Source organism: Antechinus flavipes, chromosome 1 (genome assembly GCF_016432865.1).
Source record: "Antechinus flavipes isolate AdamAnt ecotype Samford, QLD, Australia chromosome 1, AdamAnt_v2, whole genome shotgun sequence".
Classification (NCBI taxonomy): Eukaryota; Metazoa; Chordata; class Mammalia; order Dasyuromorphia; family Dasyuridae; genus Antechinus; species Antechinus flavipes.
The window spans coordinates 124,337,835-124,364,066 of NC_067398.1; the positions used below are offsets into that span (position 1 = coordinate 124,337,835).

The window sequence follows — 26,232 nt, forward strand, 5'->3', positions numbered from 1 at the left end:
ATAAGAGGTGAGTAAACCAATTAAAGTAAATATTTTTGATAAGAGTATGGTTCCAAATGACAAGCATTTAAGTCATCCTGCCATGATGTTTTAAAAGCCAGGGAACTTTTTATAAGTGTCATTTGAAAATAATGAGCTGATAAAATTAATAGCATCTTTGGAATAAAAACTGAATATTAAAGTATGTCATGTAGTTAATCACCCAACATAACATTATAAATTTGGATAGAAGTCCTAATGGAAGCTTCTTTCAGAAGTACTATATTAATCATAAAGCCCAGATGATAGGATCCAGGGTCCCAATGAACAAAAGCTGTTTCTAAAGCTCCTGGATTGTTTCTTGAATTGTTTGTTTAGATAGAGTTTCTGCAAATTTTGTAACCAAAGGGTCTGTTTTTGTTTTGTTTTTAAACAGGATGCATGAAACAGTTAATAGAATAGGAACAAGGAGTTTTGGGATAATGGGGACTGGTGATTTTGAATGAGTACTGAGTTTAGATCCCAGCTTTATTCCTTGTGATTTGAGCAATCCTGTGCACTGCAGAAGGACATAGCAAATCACTCCAGTATCTTTGCCAAGAAAACCTAAAAAGGTGTCACAAAGAATCAGACAAGAATGAAAAATGACTAAACAGCAATCTTGATGATGTGCCTAATCTTCCGTGGGCCTCTCTTGCTTCATCTGTAACATGTCAGGGTTAGACTAAATAGCTTCTAAAATCCCTTCCATCTCCAAATCAATGACAATTTAAGCATCATTAAGTTCAAAGAACTTCTCATAATAAATAGCCGGTGAGGTAAAAACAGGAAGATGGATTTTCAATAATAATAAAGACAGGATAAGATTGAAAAAAAAAAAAAAAACAAAGCAAAAAAAAAAAAAAAAAAAAACGAAAGAAAGAAAAAAAAAAGAAAAAACACAAAGACGGATATCTTTCCTGGCTGTCAGTAAAGCAAAAGAGAGATAAGAGTGATGTAATGGAGTCCTTTCATTTTACAAATTGCTAGAGGGATTCAGAAGATCATCATGAATAAGTATCATATGACATAAAACAGAAAGATTTGAGTTTGAATGCTACTTTAGACATTTTCTAGTTTTTTCATTAGTCTCAGTTTACTCATTTTAAAAATGGAGATAATAATAGCATCTAACTCATAGGATTGATTAGTAGGTAAACTGAGCTAACATGAAAAGTGATTTGCAAACTTTAAAGTGCTATGTAAATGCTAAAGATTATTAATATTGTTACTATTGAATTGTCTAAGATTGTACAGCCACTCAGTGGCAAAATGAGCATTAGAACTCAGGGCAACTGATTATCAATTTAGTTTCCCTTTCCTTATGTCACATTGCCTCTGTTTAATTTGTCTAACATCAATTTAATTGTTGATTTGGTTGTTATTGTTTAGCCTTCATTCTCCATAAGGACTATGACCTCAGGGAGATGATGCTATGATAAGCAACTAAATTGGAGTTAGGTGAACGAAGGCTGTGTAAGATCATCTGCCTCATTTTCCCCTTCAGAGCTTCTGGGTCCAGTGGCCAGATATAAATGAGGATGACTGTAGATGGCCTTGAATGAAGTAGGAGATTTTGGCCTTTTTAAGCTAAGGTCTCCAATAGGTTTCAATTTGTTGGAGGAAGAACTCATTCAGTGATTTAGGTTAGATAGTGACTGAGGCAAAGAATCTCCTCTTTCACCTACATTGTTAGAAATTTGCTTGCTTGGTCATGATAGTTAATCTCATCAACATACCAAATAAAAAAAAAATGCCTGTTCCTTTTTCTACTTCCTTGAACACTATGAAAACAGTAATTGGATGTGTTTGAGATCTTTAGCCACTTGGCTTTCCTCCCTTTTACTCCTTCGTCATTCAGGAAAGAAGTCTGTTTTGTTTTATTCATCCAATCTTTATTTTTGTTGATATTTCACCTTCCTGTTTTATGCCTCACCAGCTGTTTATTGTGATATCTTTGAACTTACTTTTATTTCAAAGATATTTTCCATTCATACTTCTAGATCATTCAAATAACTGGATAACATAATGAAAATAATTATCTCCAATGATCCTCTAACAAAGAGCATCAATCCACGAACTACGTACTGATATCAAGTCTTTCTAAGGTTAGAATGGTTAAAATAAGAATTCAACTATAGCTGTTCTGCATAGTGAATGCTGGGCATTGCAAGAATTCCCCTATTGGTGGGAAAAGTTCACACCATCTTACATCAGCCCTTCAGCTGAGAGCTTGAATCCTCTAGCTGATATACAGCAAAGAGCTCTGATATAACCAACATATTTGTTGAGAACAATTCATTTATTAAATTAACTTCTAAATTTTTATTTACTCCACTAAGATCTTAACTTTAATTTTTATTTGTTTTGCTCAGGAAATCAAGACACTGGGTCTAAATAACATTGGGCTTTTGTGGCGTTTTTCTGAGATTTTGTTAAATTGTACATTGTTATCAAAAAGCTCTGAGAATTAGAAAAGGGATTTAGTGTTAATAAATGCTGAAATAGAAAAGCAGATTTGTAAAGTTCCAGGCAGTAGCCTGATATTATCATATCCATTAGGAAGCAAAATTGGCTTTCTTTCTAATGTACTTAGAACAAGTCCTATTTAATGAAACATGACTAATAGAACTCATTTTAAATGAACTATTTTATATTTACTCAAGGCCACATTAAAACAATGTTCTCAATGTCAAAGAAGTGCTCTTTTCATGTCTTAGTAAGTGGTTGGCAAACTCTAAAGGGATCGATTTGATTAGTTTCCAATTTAAAGATGATACATTTATTTTGAGCTCAAGATGCTTTTGTTATAAAACTGAAAACAAACATTTAATCTGTATCTATAAAAATACTTTCAAAGTGAGGATCCTATAGGTAAAATATATTCCACCTTTGTCAGACTCTCCTTTTGCCATTCCCTCATAGTTCCCTTTTCTAGGTCAGATATCTATTTTGACAAAGAAAAATTTAAAGTTAAAAGTTGTAGGAATTCAATAAATTCAGTTAATTAGAGGTAAAATTGTCAAGTAAACAAAGCTTGTTCTTTGCTTCTTTTCTTTCTGCCTCAAGTCTATTCCTTCCTAATGGGATTCTATCATCTTTCTTCCTTTTTTTCCTTTGTACTATAGGGGAGGGACAAGGAATTGGGTACTGGACATGCAATTTAATTGATATATAGAAATAAGGGAACTTCTTCTAATGCAGTTTGCCACCTTTTCTATGCATTATAGACTTACAAATTTGTCTGGAGCTCAGAGAGATTGAGTAATTTGCCAATATTTACATAGTCTGTGTGTGTTGGAATTAGGATCTGAATTCAGATCTTTTTCAGTACATGGGGCCATGAAGAGTAGGATATAAATGAAATCACAAAACAGCAGTAGCAGTAGCAGCAGCAACAACAACAACAGCTTAAAAGAGGTTGGGGGAGACATTCCAGTTATTAGTTAGTCAGTCGATAAGTATCTATGTATGCCAGAAAGGTAAAAATCAATTTTATATATGACAGTATAGAATAAATGAATGGCAATCTCAAAGGGGGAACCTATTTTCAATTTAGCACTAGGAAAGACCTCTTACAGAAGGTATGATTTGAGCTGAATCTTTTAAAAAAATAATAATAATAGTTTTTTTTTTTTTCAAAATACATGCAAAAATGGTTTGGAACCCATGCAAAACCTTGTGTTACAAAATTTTCTCCCTCCCTACTCCAGCAGCAAATAAGCCAATATAGATTAAATATGTGCAATTCTTCTAAGCATAATTTCACATTTATCATGCTGCACGAGAAAAATTAGATCAAAAGGAAAAAATGGGAAAGAAAAAAAGCAAGCAAACAAACAACAAATTCAAAGGTGAAAATATTATATTGTGATCCACATTCAGTCTCCATAATCCTCTCTCTGGATGCAGATGGCTCTTTCCATCACAAATCTATTGGAATTGGCATGAATCATCATTTGAATTGAATCTTGAAGGAAGCCAGGAAAACTCAGAGATGGGACATTCCAGGCATGAAAGACAGTCAGTGAAGTCCCCAAAGCCAGAAATAGTATAGCACATGCAAGGAAGCAGATAGATATCATTTGATGGTAGAGTTCCTAGAGGAAAGTATAATATGAGAAGAGCAGGAAGGCAGTAAAGGGCCAGATTCTAAATATCATTAAATGCCAAATCGAGGATTTTTTTTTTTTTTTTTATTCTGGAGGTGACAGGAAGCCAGTGTAGCTTATCAAGCATAGGCAGACCTGTAATTTCAGAAAATCACTCTCTCTGCTACATAACACATTGACTGGAAGACTTCCTGGGGGCTGGAAGCAGGGTCACCTTTGAATTAGGTTTTTATGCATGGGCAACTAGGTTGCAGGGGGGATGGAGCTCCAGGCCTAAAGGAAGGAAAAAAAATCACTTCCAGAGTTTCAAATCTGGCCTCAGATAGTTATTAACTATGTGATCCTACACAGCTCACGCAATCCTGTTTACCTCTGTTCCTTCTCTCTATAATGATCTGGAGAAGGAAATGGCAAGTATGTCAGTTTTCTTTGCCAAGAAAACCCCAAATGGGGCCATGAAGAGTAGGATATAAATGAAATCACAAAACAGCAGTAGCAGTAGCAGCAGCAACAACAGCTTAAAAGAGGTTGGGAGAGACATTCCAGTTATTAGGGGAAAATATGGTGAAAGGCAGCCAGAGAAATAAATTTCTATTTGTAAAAGCTTAAAAAGAGGGCATTTGGGGGTTGGGCTTTCCTGTTTCTTACCAAATCAGATTTTATAGGTCAGTTCCTTCTATAAGGCATCTGATAAACAAACTTCTGAGAATCACAGATTTATGGTTGAAAGAGGCCATAGAGAGGGGCTTTTTAATCTTTGTTAAATGTTATGGGGATTTTTGGTTGTTTGGTCTTTAGATTCTTTCTCAGAATAATGTTTTAGAGGTATGAAAGAAAATACATGTGATTATAATGGAAATCAATTATATTAAAATACACTTATAATTTTTTTAAGTTCACAAATTTCAAGTTAAGAATGCACATGGTTTAGAGTTCATGTAAACTAAGCCTTCACTTAGTATAGAGAGGGAAAACAAGGAAGGTCTAGGAAGTGAATTAAATAAATTGCCCAAGGTAATAGGAGTAGGAAGCAACTTAGCTGAGATTTGAAACCAGATCTACTAATTTCAAATTTATAATTTCCACTACACTGGATGAAAAGTATTCATCAGAATTTTTTCTCTATTCTTTGAAGTATATAGGAATATCAGTCTCTTCAGTCAATTTCCTTTCTTTTTCCTCATCAGAATAATTACTTGTTTCTTCAGAATTTTTTTGAGATCTTTCCACTAACTTGAGTCTCAAGTTCTCCCCAAAAACATTGGGCCATTGATGCCATTCATAGAGGAAAGCATAGAATGAGAAGAGCAGGAAAGCAGGAAGGGACTAGATTCTAAAGATCATTAAACACCTGATAGAGGACTTTTTTTATTCTGGAGGTGATAGAAAGCTACTGTAGCTTATCAAGCCCAGACAGACCCATACTTTAAGAAATCACTCTCTTTGCTATATAGCATATTGACTAGAAGACTTCCTGGGGGCTAGAATTAGGTCTTTCTCTGAATATTTTGAAATCTACTTTTTGAAAATATAGAGTTAATATCAGAGAAGGTTTGACTTTCTTCTTCTTAGTCTTCTCTCTCTTTCTCTTTCTCTCTCTCTCTCTACCTATTTGTCTGACTAACTGTCTGTATGTTTCTTTGTCTCTCTCTCTCTCTCCTAAACTCTTTGATGGACTGACAACTAATTCCTGGATTCTCCACTCCCCATAATCTGTTACTTATTTGCTGTGTTCTACACTGTATTGAGACTTAATGACTGATGATTCCTGAGTAATACTTGATTCAGTATGGGTTTTCTGCCTTTAGATGAGAGCACAACCCTTCTCAGTTGTCTTTAATAAAAGCATATTCTCACTACATCATGCCTTTAATCAGTGGATTTCTTCCTCTATCCATCTGACCATTAGGCTTTCTTTCCTCCTTTGGAAGACAAAACTAACTTTATTTATAAGACAACACTTGTAATCAATTCCCCAAAAATATGATGGAGCAGAGATGCTAGCTTTCAGGTATTGCCCAGTCTTTACTCAATTCAAAAGCAAATAGAATTGAATTTATAAGTAGAAATCCGATTATATTTACTTGCTTTGTCTTGCCTTTCTATAGATTTCAAGTTAATTTCCTTTGCTTCCCTGGCTGCATGGTTTTCTGTCCTGCCTGGAAGGGCAAAACTTGATTTATTTTGAAAGTAGAAGCAGCACAAGCAGAAAACACACATGAAGCTGAAATCTCATAATTTAGGTGGTTTTATCTACTTTGTTTAACTTAACCACTGATCAGCAGAGGTTTTCCTCTATTTTTTTTGATTGCCATTAATTCTTTTAAGGAAGGGGACAAGACACAAATCTAATATATTTAGGTGTTAGAAAATGACACATGCACAAACGATGCAATCTAATTACCTCTTGTGATCTACTCTTCTTGTTTTGCTTTGCCACAAAGCTATCCATCCATGGGCCCTGGGCAGTCTGATTCTGCCCTCTTGCTCCTTGTCCTGGATCCTGCAGGATAATTAGCATAGGAAGGCAAAGCTAGCTTTCAGTCATTGCCCCTATAGTCCTTCTTCAATTCAAAAGCAAACAACTGAATTCATGAGTACCACAGGAGTTATGATAAACATACATTTACTGAAGGGGGACATTCAAAAAAAATTCTTTATCCTTAGTTTTTCTGATTTGGATTTTATTTCCTTTTAAAGAAATAAAAATAGGTGCAAGCATTTTTTTTTTTTAAGTGCTACAATTGCTTCTGACCCCAACCCCCACTGTCTACAGACTTGGAATAGAATTCTTGACAAAGAGATAATTGCTTCACAGTGCAAAATAGGATTGATTAGTCAGCAATCCACACTGAGACAGAGTGAACGAATGACTAAAGGCAAAGAGGGGACAAAATATCACTTACTCAGAATATTCTTTCATTGACAAAGAAATAAAAATGAAAAAAAGATTTCAATCCTCCATTCTAAAATTGATAATAAACAATGCATCTTTATTAGACAACACATCTTCTCTAATACTTCTCTCAACAATTTCTTTTAGTTTCCAAGTTGTTCCTCATCCCACCTTTGATCCTCCAATTCCATAGGAAGCCAGATAATATTTTAGAAAGTAGAATGTTATTCAAAATATCTTTCTGTTTGAAACATTTATTTGATACTGATTTAGGTTGAACATTAGACAGACTAATGACTTTTCTTTGATTAGCATACCACCCAGTTACCTAAGGTAATGCTGGAGAAACAGGGACAAATGACTAAAGCCAGTAAGTAGTTTATTAAATAGCTCACCTACAAGATTAAAAATATTTCCAGCCCCTTTCTGCTGTTAACACACTTTTCTATGCAACATAACTGTGTAGTGGGGGATTACCATCTCTCCATACCAGTTAGGCTGACAGGAGTCTATTTCATAAAGTGTTTAAATTATTTCTTTCCTGCACATTAGTTCATATTATATAGAGACTGTCAATATTGACACAGCTCAGTTTCACATCTTCCAAGGAAACTTTGTCATACCAATTCCTCTCTCCAACCTCTCCCTGCTCCAGTCCATATGATCTCTCTCTACTCTGAGTGCATGGGTTGTCTAAGCAACTAATTTGCCAATTATTTATGTACTACTTTGCCCAATTTCTTGTGAACCTGAAATATTATTTTATTGCTTTGTCATATTGCTTTCTCCTAGCCAAATTATAAAGTACTGGAGGGCAGACCTTGTCTTAGGCATGTTTGCATCCTCTGTGGGGAACAGGGAATCATGTGTGCTTTGTGAATCTCTGTTTACCAGATTGTTGTTATTTAGTCAATTCAGGGGCATCTTACCATTCATGATCCTGTTGACAATAACATGCTGATGTTGTCCATTGGGTTTTCTTGGCTAAGATACTAAAGCACGAGAGTTTTTTTGATTTATTTGCTTCTCATAATAACTCTGTGAAATAGGGAAGTTTTAATCACTTAAATTTGTAGACTCCAGGGTGAGTTAAGAAATGAAATGTGTGTGTGTGTGTGTGTGTGTGTGTGTGTGTACTATCTCTCTCTCTCTCTCTCTCTCTCTCTCTCTCTCTCTCTCTATATATATATATATATACTATAAATAAATATATCTGTGCTTAACTATAGCTTGCTTAGGGGAGATAGAGGGATAAAAAGGGAAAAAAAGAATAAAGTAAAAAAAAAAAGTGCACAGCAGAGAACAAAAGAATAACCTACAAGGAAACAAAGAAAAGATGGACACTCATGAATGTAATTTCTTCTATTATTATATTTGCTTTCTTGAAATAGACATTTATTGTTATATATTTTGAATCCTCCTTGATGTTCTACTGGACATGACAGTGTTCTGTTTTGTTTTGTTTTATTTTCCTTTTTTGTCTTTTTTTCTATTGTTTTTTCTTATTTTATATTCAGTGCAATAAATAAATTAAAAAATAGAAAATAATAAAAATATAAATAAAAAGAAAAGAAACATTTAGTGACAAGTGTGTGATCAGAAAGTATAGCAACCATAATTTGAAATCAATATTTCACTTTAAAATTTGCAATTTTAAAAAGTAAATATGATCTTAGTAATCCTGACAACAACCCAATAAGGGAGGTACTATTAAAATCCCCCTTTTACAGAGGAGAACATTTTTGTCAGAGAGGATAAATGATCTTCTTAGGATTACATTGATTGAAAGTAGATGATATGGGAATGGAACTGGGAGTGTGCTGATAAATGGTTTATGAAAAAAAAAAACTACCCATTAATACTTTAAAATTTAATCTATATTATTAAAATTTTCTCCCACATTTTCTTAAGTCTGGAAGATCAACAAAATAATCAAACTCTGATTTTAGCAATTATCTAAAAGATTAGCAATTGGTTTATAAGCGTATTAGAGCTGACTCTTGGTTAGAGTGAGGCCCATTTCTTGTCTCCAGGTACAATATGCTCAATAGTGTGCCCTTCTGTCTCTCTATAATTCCCAGAGGAAAACTTGTCACATCCACAGACTGCTTATTTGCCTGGGCAAAATATCCTTACTTTATTTATGATGATTTAGTATCTTTATGGAAACTAACATAAAAGTAAGGTTTCTCTATTCATGAATTTCCCAAAAGATTGTCACTTTTCTTAAACATTGTTCAGATGATTTTTTTCCTAATGTAAATAATAATGATAAAGATAATTTCACATGTTGTTTAATGGGAAAGTACTACAATAACATTAAATAGAATGAACAAAATATAGCATGTTTCTTCTCTTTTATCTTTAGTATAAATTATATTAATTGCACATTATTACTACTCTGTAAAAGCTAAGAAAAAGCAACATATTTTAAAAAGGACATTTTAAAATTTTATTTGCATGGTATAAAATCTATTTTATGGAGATGAACGCTTGCCTGTAATGGAACAAAAATGTAAAGTGAAAACTTAATCTCATAGAGAGGATAATGCATTTTTCTGGGAATTAAAGAGTTTGCTGTCATTTTCTTAAAATCAAAGCCTGCTAATTCCTGGGGTTGGATTATCCCTTTAGTAAAATACTCCTGGAAAGGTACCTAATAAGGAGTTTTGAGGAATTGGAATAAAGGGTAGGGACCATAAAACTTCATGCCTTTGTCCTGGCAGGTTCTAAGCTAATGCTAATTTGTCTTTCAGCAAGCTGCCAGTTCTTTCATGGTTTACCTAACATCTAAAGGTGCTAGCCAAAAAGATAAGCAAGGGTTTTTATATTACTGATAACTTTCTCTCAAGCACAAAGTTTGTTTTCACAGATATGGAAAGGAACAGATTTTACCCTTCTTGACTAGAGTGCTATTACAGGGATATTTATAAGCTGGGCGAGACTGTAAAAAAAATGGAAGATAAATACAGCGCTTTCTTTTCTTAGTAAACCTTAATGTTTGGTATACTATGCCAGGATACAAAAAACAAAAGGCCTTCTAAAAACTGCAGTTATCTGAAGAGCTATTAAGATTAGTACAGGAAAGGAGTACCAAGAAATGATAAAGTATCTTTTTCATGTCTAAAACAATGCCTTCCACACCTATTGAAACTGAGCTGGAACAAGGGACTAAACATCTATTTTTCCCTTCAGAGGCTGGCAGAATGCATAGTACTTAATAAGAATTTAAAATGTTTTGAAAATTGCTTGATTTTACTTTTCTTGGGCCTGGGATTCTTTTCATGTTCATCTGAAACAGTGTATTTAGTTTTATTTTTTAATTTTCATACAGTAAGGATCCCCTTTAAAAGTTTTTAGAGACCTTGACAAGAAAATTCAGAATAGGGAAAATAGAGCTGTTCCTCTTTACTCGTTCATTCTCTTACTTAGTGACTCAAAAGATTATCATTAATAGCAAAATTAAAATGTCATTGAAAGAGTACTGGATTTGGAATTTAAAAAGTTCTGGGCATAGAGCCTACCTCTGGCATTTACTAGTTAAATGATCACAGGCAAATCTCTTAAACTATCCCCACCTCAGCTTCCTCATTTGTAAAATGTTAACAAAAACACCTGCCACACCTATCTCTCAGGATTGTCATGAAGATCAAATCAAGTCAAAAAAGGATTTATCAAGTACCTACCATGTGCATGCCAGATACCTGTGCTAAGTCCTGGGGATGAGCCCTCTAGGAGCTGATATTCTAATGGAAAAAATAATATGTGAACAAATAAATACATTAAAGATATACAAAGTAAATTAGAGGGAATCTCATTATTAAGTATTAAGGGACCTGGGAAAGAATAAAGTGAAATAAGAAATGTAAAGCTTGAACAGATTGCAAAGTGCTACATAAAACCTATAATTTTGCTATCATTATCATGATCATGATTGTCATCATGATTAAAATTTGTTTTTCCAGTCCTTTAAAGTTTATATAGTATTTTTTCCACAATAGTCACGTGAAAAAGACAAGTATGATTCACTCCTGTTTGTAAGTCATGAGGGTGAAGTTTCTGAGACCTTTGGAATTTCCTCGTTCATAATCACTAAGATTGCATATGGCAGCTCTAAAGAGAGGACTCTAGTCTTCAGACTTCAAAATCCAATGGTTTCCATTGTGTCATGTACAGTTGGCAAGGAATTGTGTTGGTCAGTGCTTTGTTGTTTGTATAGTCCTTCTTCTGTGTTTCAGAGAATAAGCTATTAGTGGATCTGGCCTCAGATAATTATTGTCTGTGTGACTCTGGGCAAGTCACTTAACCATGTTACGTCACTTTTCTCATCTGTAAAATTAGCTGGCGAAGAAAATGGAAAACCATTCCAGTATCTTTACCAAGAAAACCCCAAATGGGATCACAAAGAATTAAACATGACTGAAAGGACTGAACAAGAACCAACAGCAGTAGCAACAATTCTTCACAAAAGTTTGCCATTCCTTTCTCATTTCTGATTGTTCTTACATTGAAACCTCACAAAATTTAATGCTTCATTATTACCCTTTCCCTCAATTCTGCTAGTTTTATTTTCCATTATTGCACAACCTCTTATGTTTTGTTGTTTTTTATTATATAGGAGCTAGCATATTAGAGCTATTCAAAAATATATATGTGATTTTTTTTTTTTTCCTTCTGGAAGCATCGAAAGGAAAATGAAATTGGGAATAGTTTGAATCAAGTGGCCCTGTTTCAGACTTAGATTACTTCTTAATTTGCTTTTCTTTCTCATATCAGAAATGGAATTACAAGATTTTAGAAATGGAAGGGATCTTCCAGATTAATCTAGCCCCATCATTTTACAGATGAGGGAAATGAGGCCCAAAAGTGTTCTTTCTTGTCAAAGACCACTTCACTAGTGAAAGTATTAGGACTAAAAGCCAATTTTTCTTGATTTTCACTTTAATGGTCTTTCTACTATAACATCCACTGGAATCTTTCTTCATCTTTTCATATATTTATTCTAATTTTGGCCAAAATATAAAAAATCTGGTCAAATCCTCTGTAGCTATTTGACAATCTTCATTGCCAAAATCTACCTTACTATATTCTGTTATGGTGACACAATTCTAAGTGGCTTTCTTGTCTATAATCTCATAGAAGAATCACAAAGTTGAGAGTGAGCAGAAATATCAATGGACATCTAGCTATATTGGAAAGGAGTTCCTACTATGATATACTGAACAAATGGGTCATCTCTGCTCAATGACCGCTAGTAAAAGAAACCCACACTCTCTTGTGGCAGATTATTCTCCTTTAGGATAACTAAGTGTTTAGAAATTTTTCCTAACATCAAATATACAATTGCTTCTTTGTAACTTCCACAAATAACTCCTGTTTAATCTAAGTTTCTAAGATGAATTCTCTTTGTTTAAAAAAAAAAAATTCCCTTATTTGGCTTAGACCTCTGATTTTATCAGTTTAGGAAACTCCTAGTATAGAAACTCTTTCTTCTATTTCAGATTGATTTCTGCTCCATATATAGTCTTATACAGTTGCCTAGAACATTGAGAAATTAAGTCACTTCCCCTAGATGTACATATCTATGTGTGTGGCTAGTATTTGTCAGACATAGGATTTAAATCAAGGTCTTCTTAATTCCAACATCTGCTCTCTATTCTCCCAGTGATTCCAAACTCAAATATAATTGGACTCCTGCAGTCACATAATGACTTCACTCAACCAGACAGTTCTTTCTCAGAGGTTTTAGACAGAATACCACAATCATACACTTGATATACTTTCTGGAACTCCCTGATTCTAGATAATTTGGTGCTTTATTTAAAGGTCCTAGAGAGTGTGATGAAATCCCTCAACTACTAGGAACAAATTTCCTGACATCATTTGACTTCATCCAATATCTTTCAATCCCTTCATCCGTCAAATTTTTCCAAACTTAATTAAAGTCTAGCATTGATTAATTCAAATTTAATTTTATCTGGTAAATGTTCAAGGCTAAAAGTAAGGATGTGTGTAAAATTTAACCTTATTCTTACATTTATGATCCACAAAAAATAAAAAGGATCTTGCATTCTCTTGTATTACCTTTAAGTTATGTGACTGTAAATGTGTGTTTTGCTATAGAGCATAACTTGTGAAAAATTATTATAAATAAATATATTATCAACTTTGTAGAAATTGGAAAATAAGTATATGGTTCAGTAGTTATTGATATTTTCTATTCACCTTTTTAAAAATCAATAATAAAAACCTGTTTTTCAATCATTTGATAATCTCTCCTCTGCAAGATATTTTTGAGAATGATTCTTTTCATAACTTTAAAATTATGTCTCTTTTTGCATAGACCTCTTCTTTGCATATGTTGTTTTTCAAAGTTTTCTTTAATTTCTACTTTCTCAGACTTCTCATTGCACAGTAGGATGTTAAAATACAAATATAAATGACTGTACTGCTAATGGAAGAATTAGGAGAAGAGTGAGAAAAGGATTTGTTATAGATATTTTTATAGCTCTGGTTTTGGATCTTCCTTTGAGATCATTTAGTAAAATTGAGTCTCTTAATGAACTTTTAGTGAATTAGTTTCTCCTTCTACTGTTTCTCACCATTTTTGAAGAAATGATAATTATAATCTTACCCTGTTTTTCTTCTAAGTTTTCACAAATAAGTTTATATTGTGAACACATTTTGCTGTTGACTACTATGTCTCTATACTTGACAGGGAAATCAAGTGTTTTCTGGTTGATGCAGTTTCTAGGCTATTTTGGGCTTTTTGTTATGATAAGTGATTTATATTAGCTGAAATTCCTTAGGAAATGTTAACAGTGTTTATATCTGCCCTTTTATACATTTCCTTTTTTCAACACCAACAACTTATTAAATAGATGATATTGTAGTTGCCTCAATTACATACTATATCTCATTATTTTTATTCTTTTAGCCTTGCACTGATTTTTTTTTAACTCTATCAAATTAATTAACTTTTTATGTGAGCTACTGATTCAGAAACTGCTTTCCACATGAGTAATTAGTAATTTCTTGTATTTTATCATCAAATTGATTTCATTTTTTTCCTCTGTATTTTGTTTGCCATGTCGTTGCTTCCTGAACTGCTTCAAGAAAGTAGTCATTTTCCGGCTGGCCCAGAGGAACTGTTGCCCTGAATTGGACGGCGGCTCCACTGGACTCTCCACCCGAGCTTTCTCTGGAGTCCAGGGTCAGCTATGTGATGAAACGCCTGCCTTATTTCTGCCTGGGCAAGGTGGTGAGGGGCTTTGGACGGTGCTCTAAGCAGCTGGGCATCCCCACAGCCAACTTTCCTGAGCAAGTAATTCCTGATTTATCTCCTGGAATTTATTATGGTTGGGCCTCTGTTGGAAATGGAGATGTCCATAAAATGGTTTTAAGTATAGGATGGAACCCCTGTTACAAGAATACTAAAAAAAAATCTGTGGAAACTTACATTATACATATCTTCAAGGAAGACTTCTATGGAGAAATCCCTAGTATAGTAAGCACTGGCTACATCAGACCAGAAAAGAACTTTAGTTCAGTTGATGCCCTTATTTCTATAATTCAAGATAATATAGAAGAAGCTAAGAGACAACAGGATTTACCAGAACATATGAAACTCAAAAAAGACAATTTTTTCCATATTCCAGAAAACAAAATAATGAATGGCCACTGATAAAAAGTCATTGTATTTATTTGTTCATTTTTCCTTTGTATTCCACTACTCTATATCATTGCTACAGCCTTGTATTTGGTTGACTTAAGAAAATTTTCCCAATAACTGTCAATTTATACAATAAAATGTAGTTGCCATTTTATGCTTAAATTAATGTTACATTAAACTCATCATGGCAGCATTACCAAAAAAAGATTCGTTTAAAATAGAAAGTATTCATATAGGCATGAAGCTTTTATCCAGTCTACAAGCTTTTGTCCTCTTTTATTACTTGTTCCTTTCTAATAGATCTTCCAATACATACATATACAAATATACTATCTGCCCAACAAAATTACTTTTATGATGACTTCACATTTTTAAAACATGTTGGTTTCATTTAAAGGATGTTATTAAAGTCTACATAGAATTCCTGCCTCCTTATTCTTTGCAATGAAAGCTTTTATCTAAGCTGAAATTATCTTTATAATGATCTTTTAGTCAACTTCATCATAAACATCATAATATAAAATAACCAAGAATCCCATAAAATGGTATTTCTTGTTTCTGTTGGATGAATAGTAACACCAACACTGTCATTTCCTTTATTATCTCTCCAAGGAGAACTTTTAGATCATCCTTCCATTTAGCGCAAATTCCCTTTATTAGTGAAAATGCCAGTGGTTCACTATCTTTAATATTTCCTCCAGTATTTCAGCCTTGTCACTCAACAAGAATCTCATATTCAGAACTCCGATATTCAAATTAATATTTGTCAGTAATCTAAAAAATTATTCTTTGTACCTTTTTTGCTATCTCAGTATTTCTGTGGATGAGTTCCCTACATTGGGAACAAATTCAGAAGTTGAAGGAAAGGTTAGATATTTTTCTGTATGGCTCCAGAAGTCAAGTACAAAGTAGGATAAAACTTATGTTAAGAACATGAAAATTACAGTGGTGTGAAAATAGCTTGTAAGATAATATCTTCCCTGTCATTGGCAGCATTCAAGTGGAGACTGGATGATAATGTGTTGGGCATGTTGTAGACCGGATGATAACATGTTGGGCATGTTGTAGAAGGTATTCTTACTGAATAGTAGTTGGGTTCTGTGATCCTGAAATAGCTTCCAACTCTGTTCTCTGAATCCAGACTAAACTCCATAAACATTCTTAGGTCATAAGTTTTAGAGCTTTATTGATACTGAAATTTTCAAGTTAACTAATGAAAGTTTCAATCTCTTCCTATGGCCCATTTGTTTTTTTAATTGGATCTTAACTATATTTCTCCTGGATAATTCTTTTGTTAGATCACGGACTTGCCAAGTTGAGAGCAAGCTAAAGTTCATCTGGTCCACCCATTTGTGTTTCATGAATTCTTTTTATATTTTTGGCTTAGACTTTAGCTACTTAAAGTTTTGACCTTTGGTTACTACATAGAGTTTTTATATTCACTTATTTTAGATAACATACATACTGGGTTAGGAGCTCATAGTAACATGAAGTGAAGACTATGGAATGCAGTCTTGACTCTTTGAAAAAAGCTATTGTGATATACATTTTAAAGTATATATTTATATTACTTTCTGTAACCAACATGTCTCCTCAGATATTCAACATAGAATCAAAGGCTCATCAAAAAAGATCAGAAAGCAAGTTAAAAATTCAGATTTTCTGACTTCTAACATTGTACTTTTATTATTCTCAACTCTTTTCTGTTTCCCATATCTAATCAGTTACAAAGATCCATCTATTTTTAACTTGTTACATCTTTCTTTTATGGCTCTTTATCTTTGACACTTCCACTACTCTGGTACAAATCCTTATTTCCTTATGTCTGGGCTATTATAGTAACCTTTTAGGTAGTCTCTTGACCTCAAGTCTCATTAGTTTAACCACTACTCATCTCTTAAATTGATTTTCTTAGAGCTCATATTTCACTGTCTTAACTCCTTTCTGCCATTCATTAAAATCCCATGGTTCCCTATTATGTCTAGCTGGCTTTTAAAAGCCCTTATAACCTCTCTCCTTCCATCTTTCTAGTCTTCTTACATTTTATTCATTTCTTCTCATCTTTTCTCTAACATATTCTGTGGTTCAGTAACTGGTCTTTCTGCTCTTCCTTTCATTTCTTGACCTTAAGCATTTTCACCAATTGTCCCTCATGCATGGAATTCTTTCCCCTTCTCATCTCCATCTTCTTGCTTCCCCAATTACCCTTATCCTAAGTAAAATCCCATATTCCACAAGATGCTTTTTCTAATTCTTCTTAATGCCAGAGACTTCCCTCTAAGTTTATCTTCAATTTATCTTGTATCTCATTTGTATATGACTGTTTGCATGTTGTTTCACCTATTAGATTATGAACTCCATGAAAATAGGGACTCCCTACCTTCTTTGTATTTCCAGTGCTTAGCAAAATTCTTGACATGTAGCAGCTAAATAAAAATGCTTTTTGACATTACTTGAATCTTTCATTAATACTATAAACATTATTTTTTTTATTATAGCTTTTTATTTATAAGACATAAGCATGGGTAATTTTTCAGCATTGACCCTTGCAAAACCTTCAGTTCTAACTTTTCCCCTCCTTCCCCCCCCCACCTTCCCTAGATGGCAGGTAGACCAATACATGTTAAGTATGTTAAAGCATATAAACATTAAAATTTTGAAAAAGTGAAGTCAGAGACCTTATTATAGTGAGAACTGGCCTGGGAGTCAGGAATAAGAGGGGTCAAATTGTGCTTCTGACACATAGTGTCTGTGTGAATTTACACTAGTTATTTAACCTTTCAGGGATCTATAAGTTGTAGAGAAAGTGATCATCTGTATTTGTAAAGGTTTTCCCATCACAACATATTTTATACCAGTGAAATTGCAGGTCATAGCCCTAGACCTATTACTACAATAAGTCATACTTTAAATTCATTCAATTTACTGGACTCCAGGGCAACATGATTTTTCTATTTAAAAGAATACTATTTGGTAAAGTTTGACAAAGCAATGAATCCTGTCATAAAGAAACAGGCTCTGATTTGTATTTTGGGTAAATAGGAATAATGGATATGTCATCACTACTTAAAAAAAGCATACTGCCTATTAGTTGAAGAATGGCTGAATAAGTTATGGTATATGAATGTAACAGAATATTGTTGTTTTATAAGAAACGAAGAGCAGGCTGATTTCAGAAAATCCTGGAAAGACTTACATGAACTGATTCTGAGTGAAAATGCATAGAACCAAGAGAACACTGTACACAATAACAAGATTACGTGATGATCAGCTGTGATAGGCTTGGCTTTTTTCAATAATGAGGTGATTCAAGACAATTCCAATAGATTTGTGATGGAAAGTGTCATCTGTATTCAGAAAGAGAGAACTATGTAGAATGAATGTGGATCAAAGTATAGTATTTTCAATATATGTTTTTGTTGTTTGTTTGATGTTATTTTCTCATGTTTTTGTTCCCCTTTTGAGTTGATTTTTCTTGAGCAGTGAATATGGAATATTTGTTTAGAAAAATTGCACATGTTTAATCTATATGCTGTCTAGGGGAGTGGCAGGGAGAGGAAGAAAAAACTGGAACACAAATTTGAAAACTATCTTTGCATGTATTTGGAAAAATAAAATAAAATTTTAAAAGGCATCTTGGTTCTGGATTTAACTTGTAGCAAATGGCTTTTCTGCTCATTTCCTCTACAAAATTTGACCAACTTTGGGACCAAATTTGAAAGCAGCTATCAAAAGCTCTTTTACCTCTATAAAAAATTGATTCCAGACCAGTGATTTTATCAAGGGACCATGTTATTTATTCACTGGTAGTCATTGTACTCTAGGTGGAGCTAGATTACATGCAAACCCATTTACCAAGTACCTTAGAAACTTAGAAATGAAAGAGCTTTTGATGCACATGTGTCATTTCTGAAACTTAAGCCCTACCATTCCAAATCTAAATAATTCAACAAAACTCCCCATAATTTTACTTGTTCTACCACACATTAAGACAATGGGGACCATTTCACTGTAATCTATGTCATATAGAATACTAAGGAAGAAATAAAACCCTTTTGATTTTCTAGGTTGGTGCTTACATCGGTTGAAAACTTAATTTTTAAAAATAACTTTTGTTGTCTTCTAGAGTCCATAACAAAAAATATTAATTTATCTCATATAAGATGGGATCATGGATTTAGATCTAGAAGCAACATTTGTTCAGTTGTTTTCAGTCATTTCTGTCTCTTCATGACCCCATTTGGAATTTTCTTGGCAAAGGTACTAGAATGATTTGTCATTTTCTTATCAAACTCATTTTACAGATAAGGAAACGGAATCATTCAAGGTTAAGGTTCTTCCCGGAGTCATAGATTTAGTGAGTGTCTAAGGTCGGATTTGAACTCAGGATGATTGATGTCTTACTAACTCCAGACCCAGCACTCTATCTACTGCACCACCTAGTTGGCCAGATGCAATAATAGAAGTTATCAAGTCCCATCCCTACATTTTACAAATGGGAAAAATGAGGTTCAGAGGCTAAGTGATTTACCTGAGATAATAGATAAGCACATGAGGCAGCATTTAAAATCAGCTCTTCTAGACTCCATGTATAGCATTCTACCAATAATACCATGCTTACTTTCTAACTTTCACATATTTCTTTAAAAGATAGGCTGTCCAATTTGGTAACTGGAAAAGTAGCTTAAAATGGGAATTACCAGATTTTTAAAGTAAGTAGAGAGTGTCTTAATTCCAAGTCTTGAGATTAAATTTATGAAAATGGGTCAAGGGCAGGAATGAACAAGTCCTTGCTATTCAACTTATTATTTCCTAATATTTCCCCATGGGGTAGACAATGTCTTGCACAAAGTAAATATTTAGGGGCAACTAATTGGTGTAGTGGATAGAGCGCCAGCCCTGAAGTCAGGAGGACCTGAGTTCAAATTTGGTCTCAGACACTTAATACCTCCTAGCTGTGTGACCTTGAACTTAACCCCAATTGTCTCAGCAAAAAAAAAATCCAAACTGATTGTTTGTGGGGTCCTTCAACATCACTCCTCCACTCAGGACAAAAAGTGAATATTGTCCATTTCTAGTATGGTTGTGCTAGGAGTGCAGTAACATATGATCTATTCCTACTTTCTCAGGAGCAGGCCTGCTAAATAATTCTTCAGGGTTCCAGGGAAATCTGAAGAGTTGGTGGAGTGTTTCTTCTCTACCATATGTGTCCCCAGCTCCCAATTTCTAGAGAAGCATGATTAGTGATACATTTCTCCTTAACTATTTAACATGAAATAATTTTTAAAAGGCATTGTCCCAATGGTTAGAACAATGGCCTGGAGTCTGGAAGACTCATTTTCATTTCAAATATGGCCTTGGACATTTATAGCTATGTCACCCTAGGCAAATTACTTAACCCTATTTGCCTTTATTTTCTAATCTGTGCTGGAGAAGGAAATGGAAAACCACTCTAATAGCTTTGCCAAGAAAGTACAACTGCAACAACAATATTTACAATAAGAACAAATTATGAAGTTTCTGCATTTAATATACTTTCTCATAATACCTACTTCTCTGGGGAGAGTAGACTTATTTAAATTTATATGGGGATCAACCCCACCAAATTCACCCTCAAAGGATGGATTACTATATGAGCTCTCCTTTCCGCTATATGCTAGGCTGTCCCTTGAGTCATTGATGCTGTACTGGTTACAATCTTAGCCTGGAATTCCAGGATACTGAGGGAAATTCCACTTTCTTCATATCTCAGAGACATCTACACTGCTTTATCTGCATAACAGAATTCTTAAATAATAATTAGGTTATAAAGAGCTTGATAGACTTGAAGCTCTGTAGACTACATTCAAATTCCTTTCCTCTCTCCTCTCTGTCTCTGTCTCTGTTTCTCTGTCTCTCTCTCTGTCTTTCTCTCTCTCTCTCTCTCGGTTTCTCTCTCTCTCTTCTTTAAATTAAATTTTAATTTTTAAATTTATGAAAAAAAATTTACCTGCCCATCTACCACTCATGGAAATGGGTGGAGAAGAAAATCTAAAACTCTGTAACAAATATACATAGTTAGGAAAAACAGACTTCCTCATTGACTGACTTTCCCTCCCCCCCCAAAAAAAGTTTCATTCTGTATTGTATTTGTATTCACATATACAAATATACATATAAATGTATATATATTATATGTATACATATGTGTATATACTATACATATACATACATATAATATGTGTATATATGATACAATTGAAACTTAAGCTCAGTCATATATACTTTCTGGTTTGTTATTTTTGAAGATGTAAGTAGATTGTAGTAGGCTGCAGTAGGTGGCAAACTGGGCTGGAGGAGAAATTCTGACAGATTTCATTCTGCCCAAAGACTGCTGAGTGGCCAGATTGTTGACCCAGAGATGAACATGAAAGAAAACAATAAAACATTTTCCCTTTCTTTTCCTCCCTCCTTCCATTTATCTGCTTCAGGAAAAGGAAGTTTCCTTGATGATTATCAGTATTTTTATTGTTATCTCTCCCCTTCCCTTTTAAATGTTGCTATATTTTATGATGCTTCAAATCTGCAATACACATTTTGGGCAGCATAATCTGAACAATTGTATTTTACTTATCTCATATATCAGAACACAGGAAGTGAGAAAGAGTACTGAATGTTCTTTCTGGAGATGAAAGGTATCTTCCCTAGCAAGGTGTTTTTGAGAGTTGGAGCCATTAAAACAAAATGGCATTGGGGGAGGGAGGAACTTGTGTTGGACTGTTGTAATTCTAGAAAAGAATTAAAAAATTCCCATGCCCTAATTTAAAAGTGTGAACAGATAATAACCACAGGATAAAAGCAGACAAAATATGGGCACTCCCTCAACCTTTGTGGCAGCCATCCAGAAGCATGAGATTAAAAGAACGATTTATCCTCATGAAACAAGGGGAATTGAGGTGGCTAAAAATGAGAAGCTAGACTCCTGAGTAAAAATGCAGTCCAGAGAAAGCTCCACCCTCAGGGAAGGGAAGGATAGAGAGTTTTATGATCATGCTCAAACAGGTCTTCTGACCCAGGTAATTTTTATTAGCCTGCCTTGCTCATGAATGCCACCTACTAACATCTATAAATGTAAGTTGCTATTATTATTATTACTATTATCATGATCATCATCTGTTATTACTATGTACATCAATTCAGATTGACATGGATATCAAGGAGAGCTTTGAAGGTTAGGTCTGAGAGGTGTGTGCATATAAGGGGAGTAAAGTAAGGGACATTCCTACCTTTTTGTTGATGATAGGGTCATTTATGATAGGTTATATTAATATTCAGTTCAAAGTTTGTCATGATTTTCTTTATGATAATCCTGTAATAAAGATAATAAAGAATTATTATTCTCCTTTTCAGATGAAGAAACTGATGTGAAATTAAGTGACTCATCTAGAGTTACAACCAGCCAAAAATACCAAAGTTTAGAATTGAATTTGGGTTGACTCCAGCTCTCCATGATACCATGATTCCTCTATGTGCATTAGCAGACTTTATGGGAAACATATTTCTTTTCCCCCACCAAAGTCCCAACAGAACAAAACCCCTTAAATCATGGAGTTAAGAGTAACTGTACAAATATCCCATATCCTAAGAATAATTCTGAATGACATACAATTTAATTTGATACATATTTATTAGCATATGCTATATTCAATTCTGGAGATTAAAAGATAAAAAAATAATAAAGTTTCTTCACTCAGGAAGTTTGTCTTGGACACAGATGGGTGCAAGGGAGAGTGTGAAGAAAAACAAAATAAAATGTAAGGTAAGTTGTTAAGGAGAAATGCAGACGAAGTGTTTTGGGAATGGCAAAGACTGATAGAATCTCTGATTTCTTTCTCCATTGGACTAGTTAATTAAATACATCTTGGATTCTGGCTTATTTCAAGAGCAGCGGCAAACCTCCTACGTTCTGGTTTGTTGTTTTTAAAGGTATCTTCTCCTTGGACCCCAACTTCACTGACATCCCAATCTATTGTATTGCTCCCCTAAGACACACACACACACACACACAACCTCGCTCTTTTCCACTGCCCATTGAAGAAGTCAGAACTTTGTCTCACTGTTTCAGTTTGCAAGCATCTTCTCAGATAATAAATGTAATTATAATCTTTGTAAACTGTTATCAGTTTCTGGCTCATTCCAGATTCCCCTTTTTGGAAATGAGTTTCTTCTCTTTTAATAGTTCACAGGGGTTTTTATTTCAATCATACATATGTATGCATATATACATAATTTTGATGTTAATATGTCATATAGTTATGATATATCATATAAAATTATATTTCTATAGTATTGATAAACACCAATATTATATATAGGTATCATTATTAGTCTGTCAAAGTGAACCTCGTTTGAACCTGTTTCAAGAGATCAAATGATCTAAGCATGCCACTAATTTAGACAATCTGAATTTTGAGCATCTGAAGAATCTTAACAAAAAATTATCTTTTAAGTTCAGAGTAAAATCAATGTTTAATTATCAGTGCTAATTAAAGAGGTCTGCTATGTGAATAATCATAAACAATAGACAATCAAAAATTATTTATATTATATTCTGCTAAAACATTTTTTTTGAAGGTTAATATCAGGGGACAAATTTTGTTTAGGCCTTATTAGAACTGGTGCAAATTTGAAAATAAGCCAGTGATAGGTTGTTTGTTTATCTGTTTTTAATCTGAGACTAAGTCTAGATTTGAAGAAGTTTATTATCACAGGCCTGGCCACCAGATTTTGATGTTTAAAAAAAAAAAAACAAAGTACTAAACTTTTATTAAGGTAGGGGAGATTGTAACATCTGTTTTTAGAAGGTACATTCACAATGACAAAATCATGAATCTTTGAAGAATTGTCAGAATTTTGAATATATGACTCCAGAATATATTTGTATAGTTACATTAGAATTTGGTTTTAGGTATTCAGAGGATGCATGACAATACAAAATGATGAGTAATACATACTTTAAAGGCCTGATTCAGGATGAAGGAGCTTGCTCCTTTTGCCTCTTGTTCTACTTCTCATATCTCACTCAGGGCTAGGAATAAACAATATTACCTCCCAAACTAATGGAAATCATGAGCCCAAGAAAAGTTGTTGCAATGGTTTCCAATCTTTTTGAGTTTAATGGGATTTATTTGTAATATCAACAAAATTTGCCAATAATGATGCAATTAGTATTCCTTAGAAGAGAAAAAAATGTGGCAATAAGCCCCACTGAATTGAATATGGTTTTACAATTTTTTATCTACATATTTTGTCATCTACATTTCCCTAGAATTCATCCCATGCTGCCTGCAGGAGAACTAGGCAATTCTTATAACAGAATTTATTTTTTTTTAAAAAAAGAGAAAAAATCTAACAAACTAACCAATACATAGAAAAAGATTTAAAATATATTCAATATTTTACTATGTCTACCATCCCTCTTCACTGGAGTGGGAAAGTTAGTTTCTCATAGCTCCTCTTCCTGGCCAAGTTTGTTCTTCATAATTTTGCACCATTCACTTTTAGTTGTTTGGTAGTTGTTATTCTTTCCAATTACACTGTTGTAGTCATTGTGTAAATTGTTTACCTGACTGCTTATTTCACTCTGAGAGAGATGACATAAACTTTTCTGTGCTTCAGTTAATGCTTTTAAATGAATTTGTGTCGTTGTTGTTGTTTTTTAACTGCAAGAGATCTATGGAGGCATAAATATGTTTATATGTATGCTTGCATGTATCCATAACATCACATGTCATGATATATCATATTTCAGAACTTAAGTGATCTCATAAAGAGTAGAGTAAACAGAGCCAGGAAAAGAGTCTACACAGTGGCCACAGCTATTTAATTAGAAAGAAAAGCCGACTACAAAACAACAAAAAATGAATATTACAAAATGAATGTATTTTATCTATCTGTCTGTTTGTCTATCAGTCTATGAAATGCAACCTGGTATAAAGAATAAGGAATTTTCCTGGGTGTTGTGAAGACTAAGTCAGTCAGTCTCTGATAGTTTCTAGCCAGTGATGAAGGGATGCTTAGCCTTTCATTATCTCCAGGTGGCTTCCTAAAACCTTAAATGAATGACAAGTTGCTGATCTATATTGACCATAAAGAGAGTTCTCTACATGAAATATATCATAGGGTCATATTTACTTTTTTTCCTCCCTCTCCCCAAAAAGCAAAACCAGAACAAAACAATAACAAATCCCAAAGATGCCTTCTAAATGCCATAAATACATTTAAATATATTGTAAAACATATTTGTAATAATATATTGTAAAAAAAACTTACATCAGTTTTAAGCTATTGCTTTAAACTATGTTTAATATATTTTTACAATCAACAGAAAGTATTTATTTGCTACTAGAGTTATTTAATAAGAAGGATTCTTTGTGAGAATTCTGTGACTTTCCAAGGAGTCCCCAGAGCACAGTTTTGGAATCACTGAGCTAAAATCTTTTTAGTTAAAGGTTTAACTTCAAAGAAATTTTGAATTCCTCTAGGAGTTTAATACAAAAGTAAGAGTAAACAGAGAAAGTGGGAATGTTAACAAAGCTTTTGAGTGGAGTTACTCTTAAAGGCTAATTCAAGAATAAATTTCAGTGTTCAAAAGGGCATGGATTATTGAGTCCAAATCTCTCATAAATAGTTGAAAACAAAATTTACAATGAATTTCCCTACAATGCAGATAATTAATCCATGAAGAATCTAATTATTATAAATTGCCAGCTTCTAAACAGCTTGCAACAGCTGATTTTTAAATTGTCAGTGTATTACCGCTCAGAAATGCACAACCACTACAAATCAGTGCTTGAGTTATTGTTTTGTTGATTGTCTTGACTAAATAAAGTATTAATAATTTGGATAAAACTTAAAGTATATATTAAGATACAAATACACATTTTTTTCTGAGATCCATGTTTGTTAAATCTTTATTAGCACACCCCTAGACTGCTGTAAAAACATTGTTTGAGTTCAACAGTAGAACAGTAAAAGGCACAGGGAGTGAAATTATCAAGTTTTTTTGGTAATTGTAGATTAGATAGTAACTACAACAACAATAAGTCTGATATTTATATAAGTTGCAAAGTGTTTTACATCTAATATCTCATTTGAGTCATACAACATCCCTGATCTGTGATTTGAATGTTGTTTGATTTGAATAAATTCAAATTCTCCTTCATATATTTACTAGCTGTTTGACCTGGGCAGGTCAGTTATCCTCTGCCTCAGTTTTCTTAGTTGTAAAATTGGGATAACAATAGTACTTACCTCAAAGAGTTTTTATTAAAATATAATGAAATAATGTCTATAAACTGCTTTGAAAATCTGAAAAGTATTATTTATGTAAATGTTGACTCCCATGTAGAAAAGATTTCCATTATAAATTTTAAAATCTATTAGAATCATACATGTATACATGTGTGTATGTCTGTATTTTTATGTGATCTCTTATTTCTGGTAATTTAAAAATATTCCAGTTCACCTTTGTTTTTTGTTGTATTCCTAATCTT

The 26,232-nt window shown here is 33.4% G+C and overlaps 1 protein-coding gene across 1 annotated transcript; it reads left to right on the top strand.

Moving 5' to 3' along the window:
• Positions 1 to 14,251: 14,251 nt before the first annotated feature.
• Positions 14,252 to 14,710, top strand: LOC127549732 (riboflavin kinase-like). The gene has a single exon (XM_051978053.1). It carries the CDS (start codon positions 14,252 to 14,254, stop codon positions 14,708 to 14,710), a length of 459 nt encoding a protein of 152 aa, XP_051834013.1.
• Positions 14,711 to 26,232: the final 11,522 nt, after the last annotated feature.

What these genes read in the sequence shown, in the direction of transcription:
- LOC127549732 (XM_051978053.1), top strand. Translation starts at nt 14,252, where the DNA reads ATGAAACGCCTGCCTTATTTCTGCCTGGGCAAGGTGGTGAGGGGCTTT.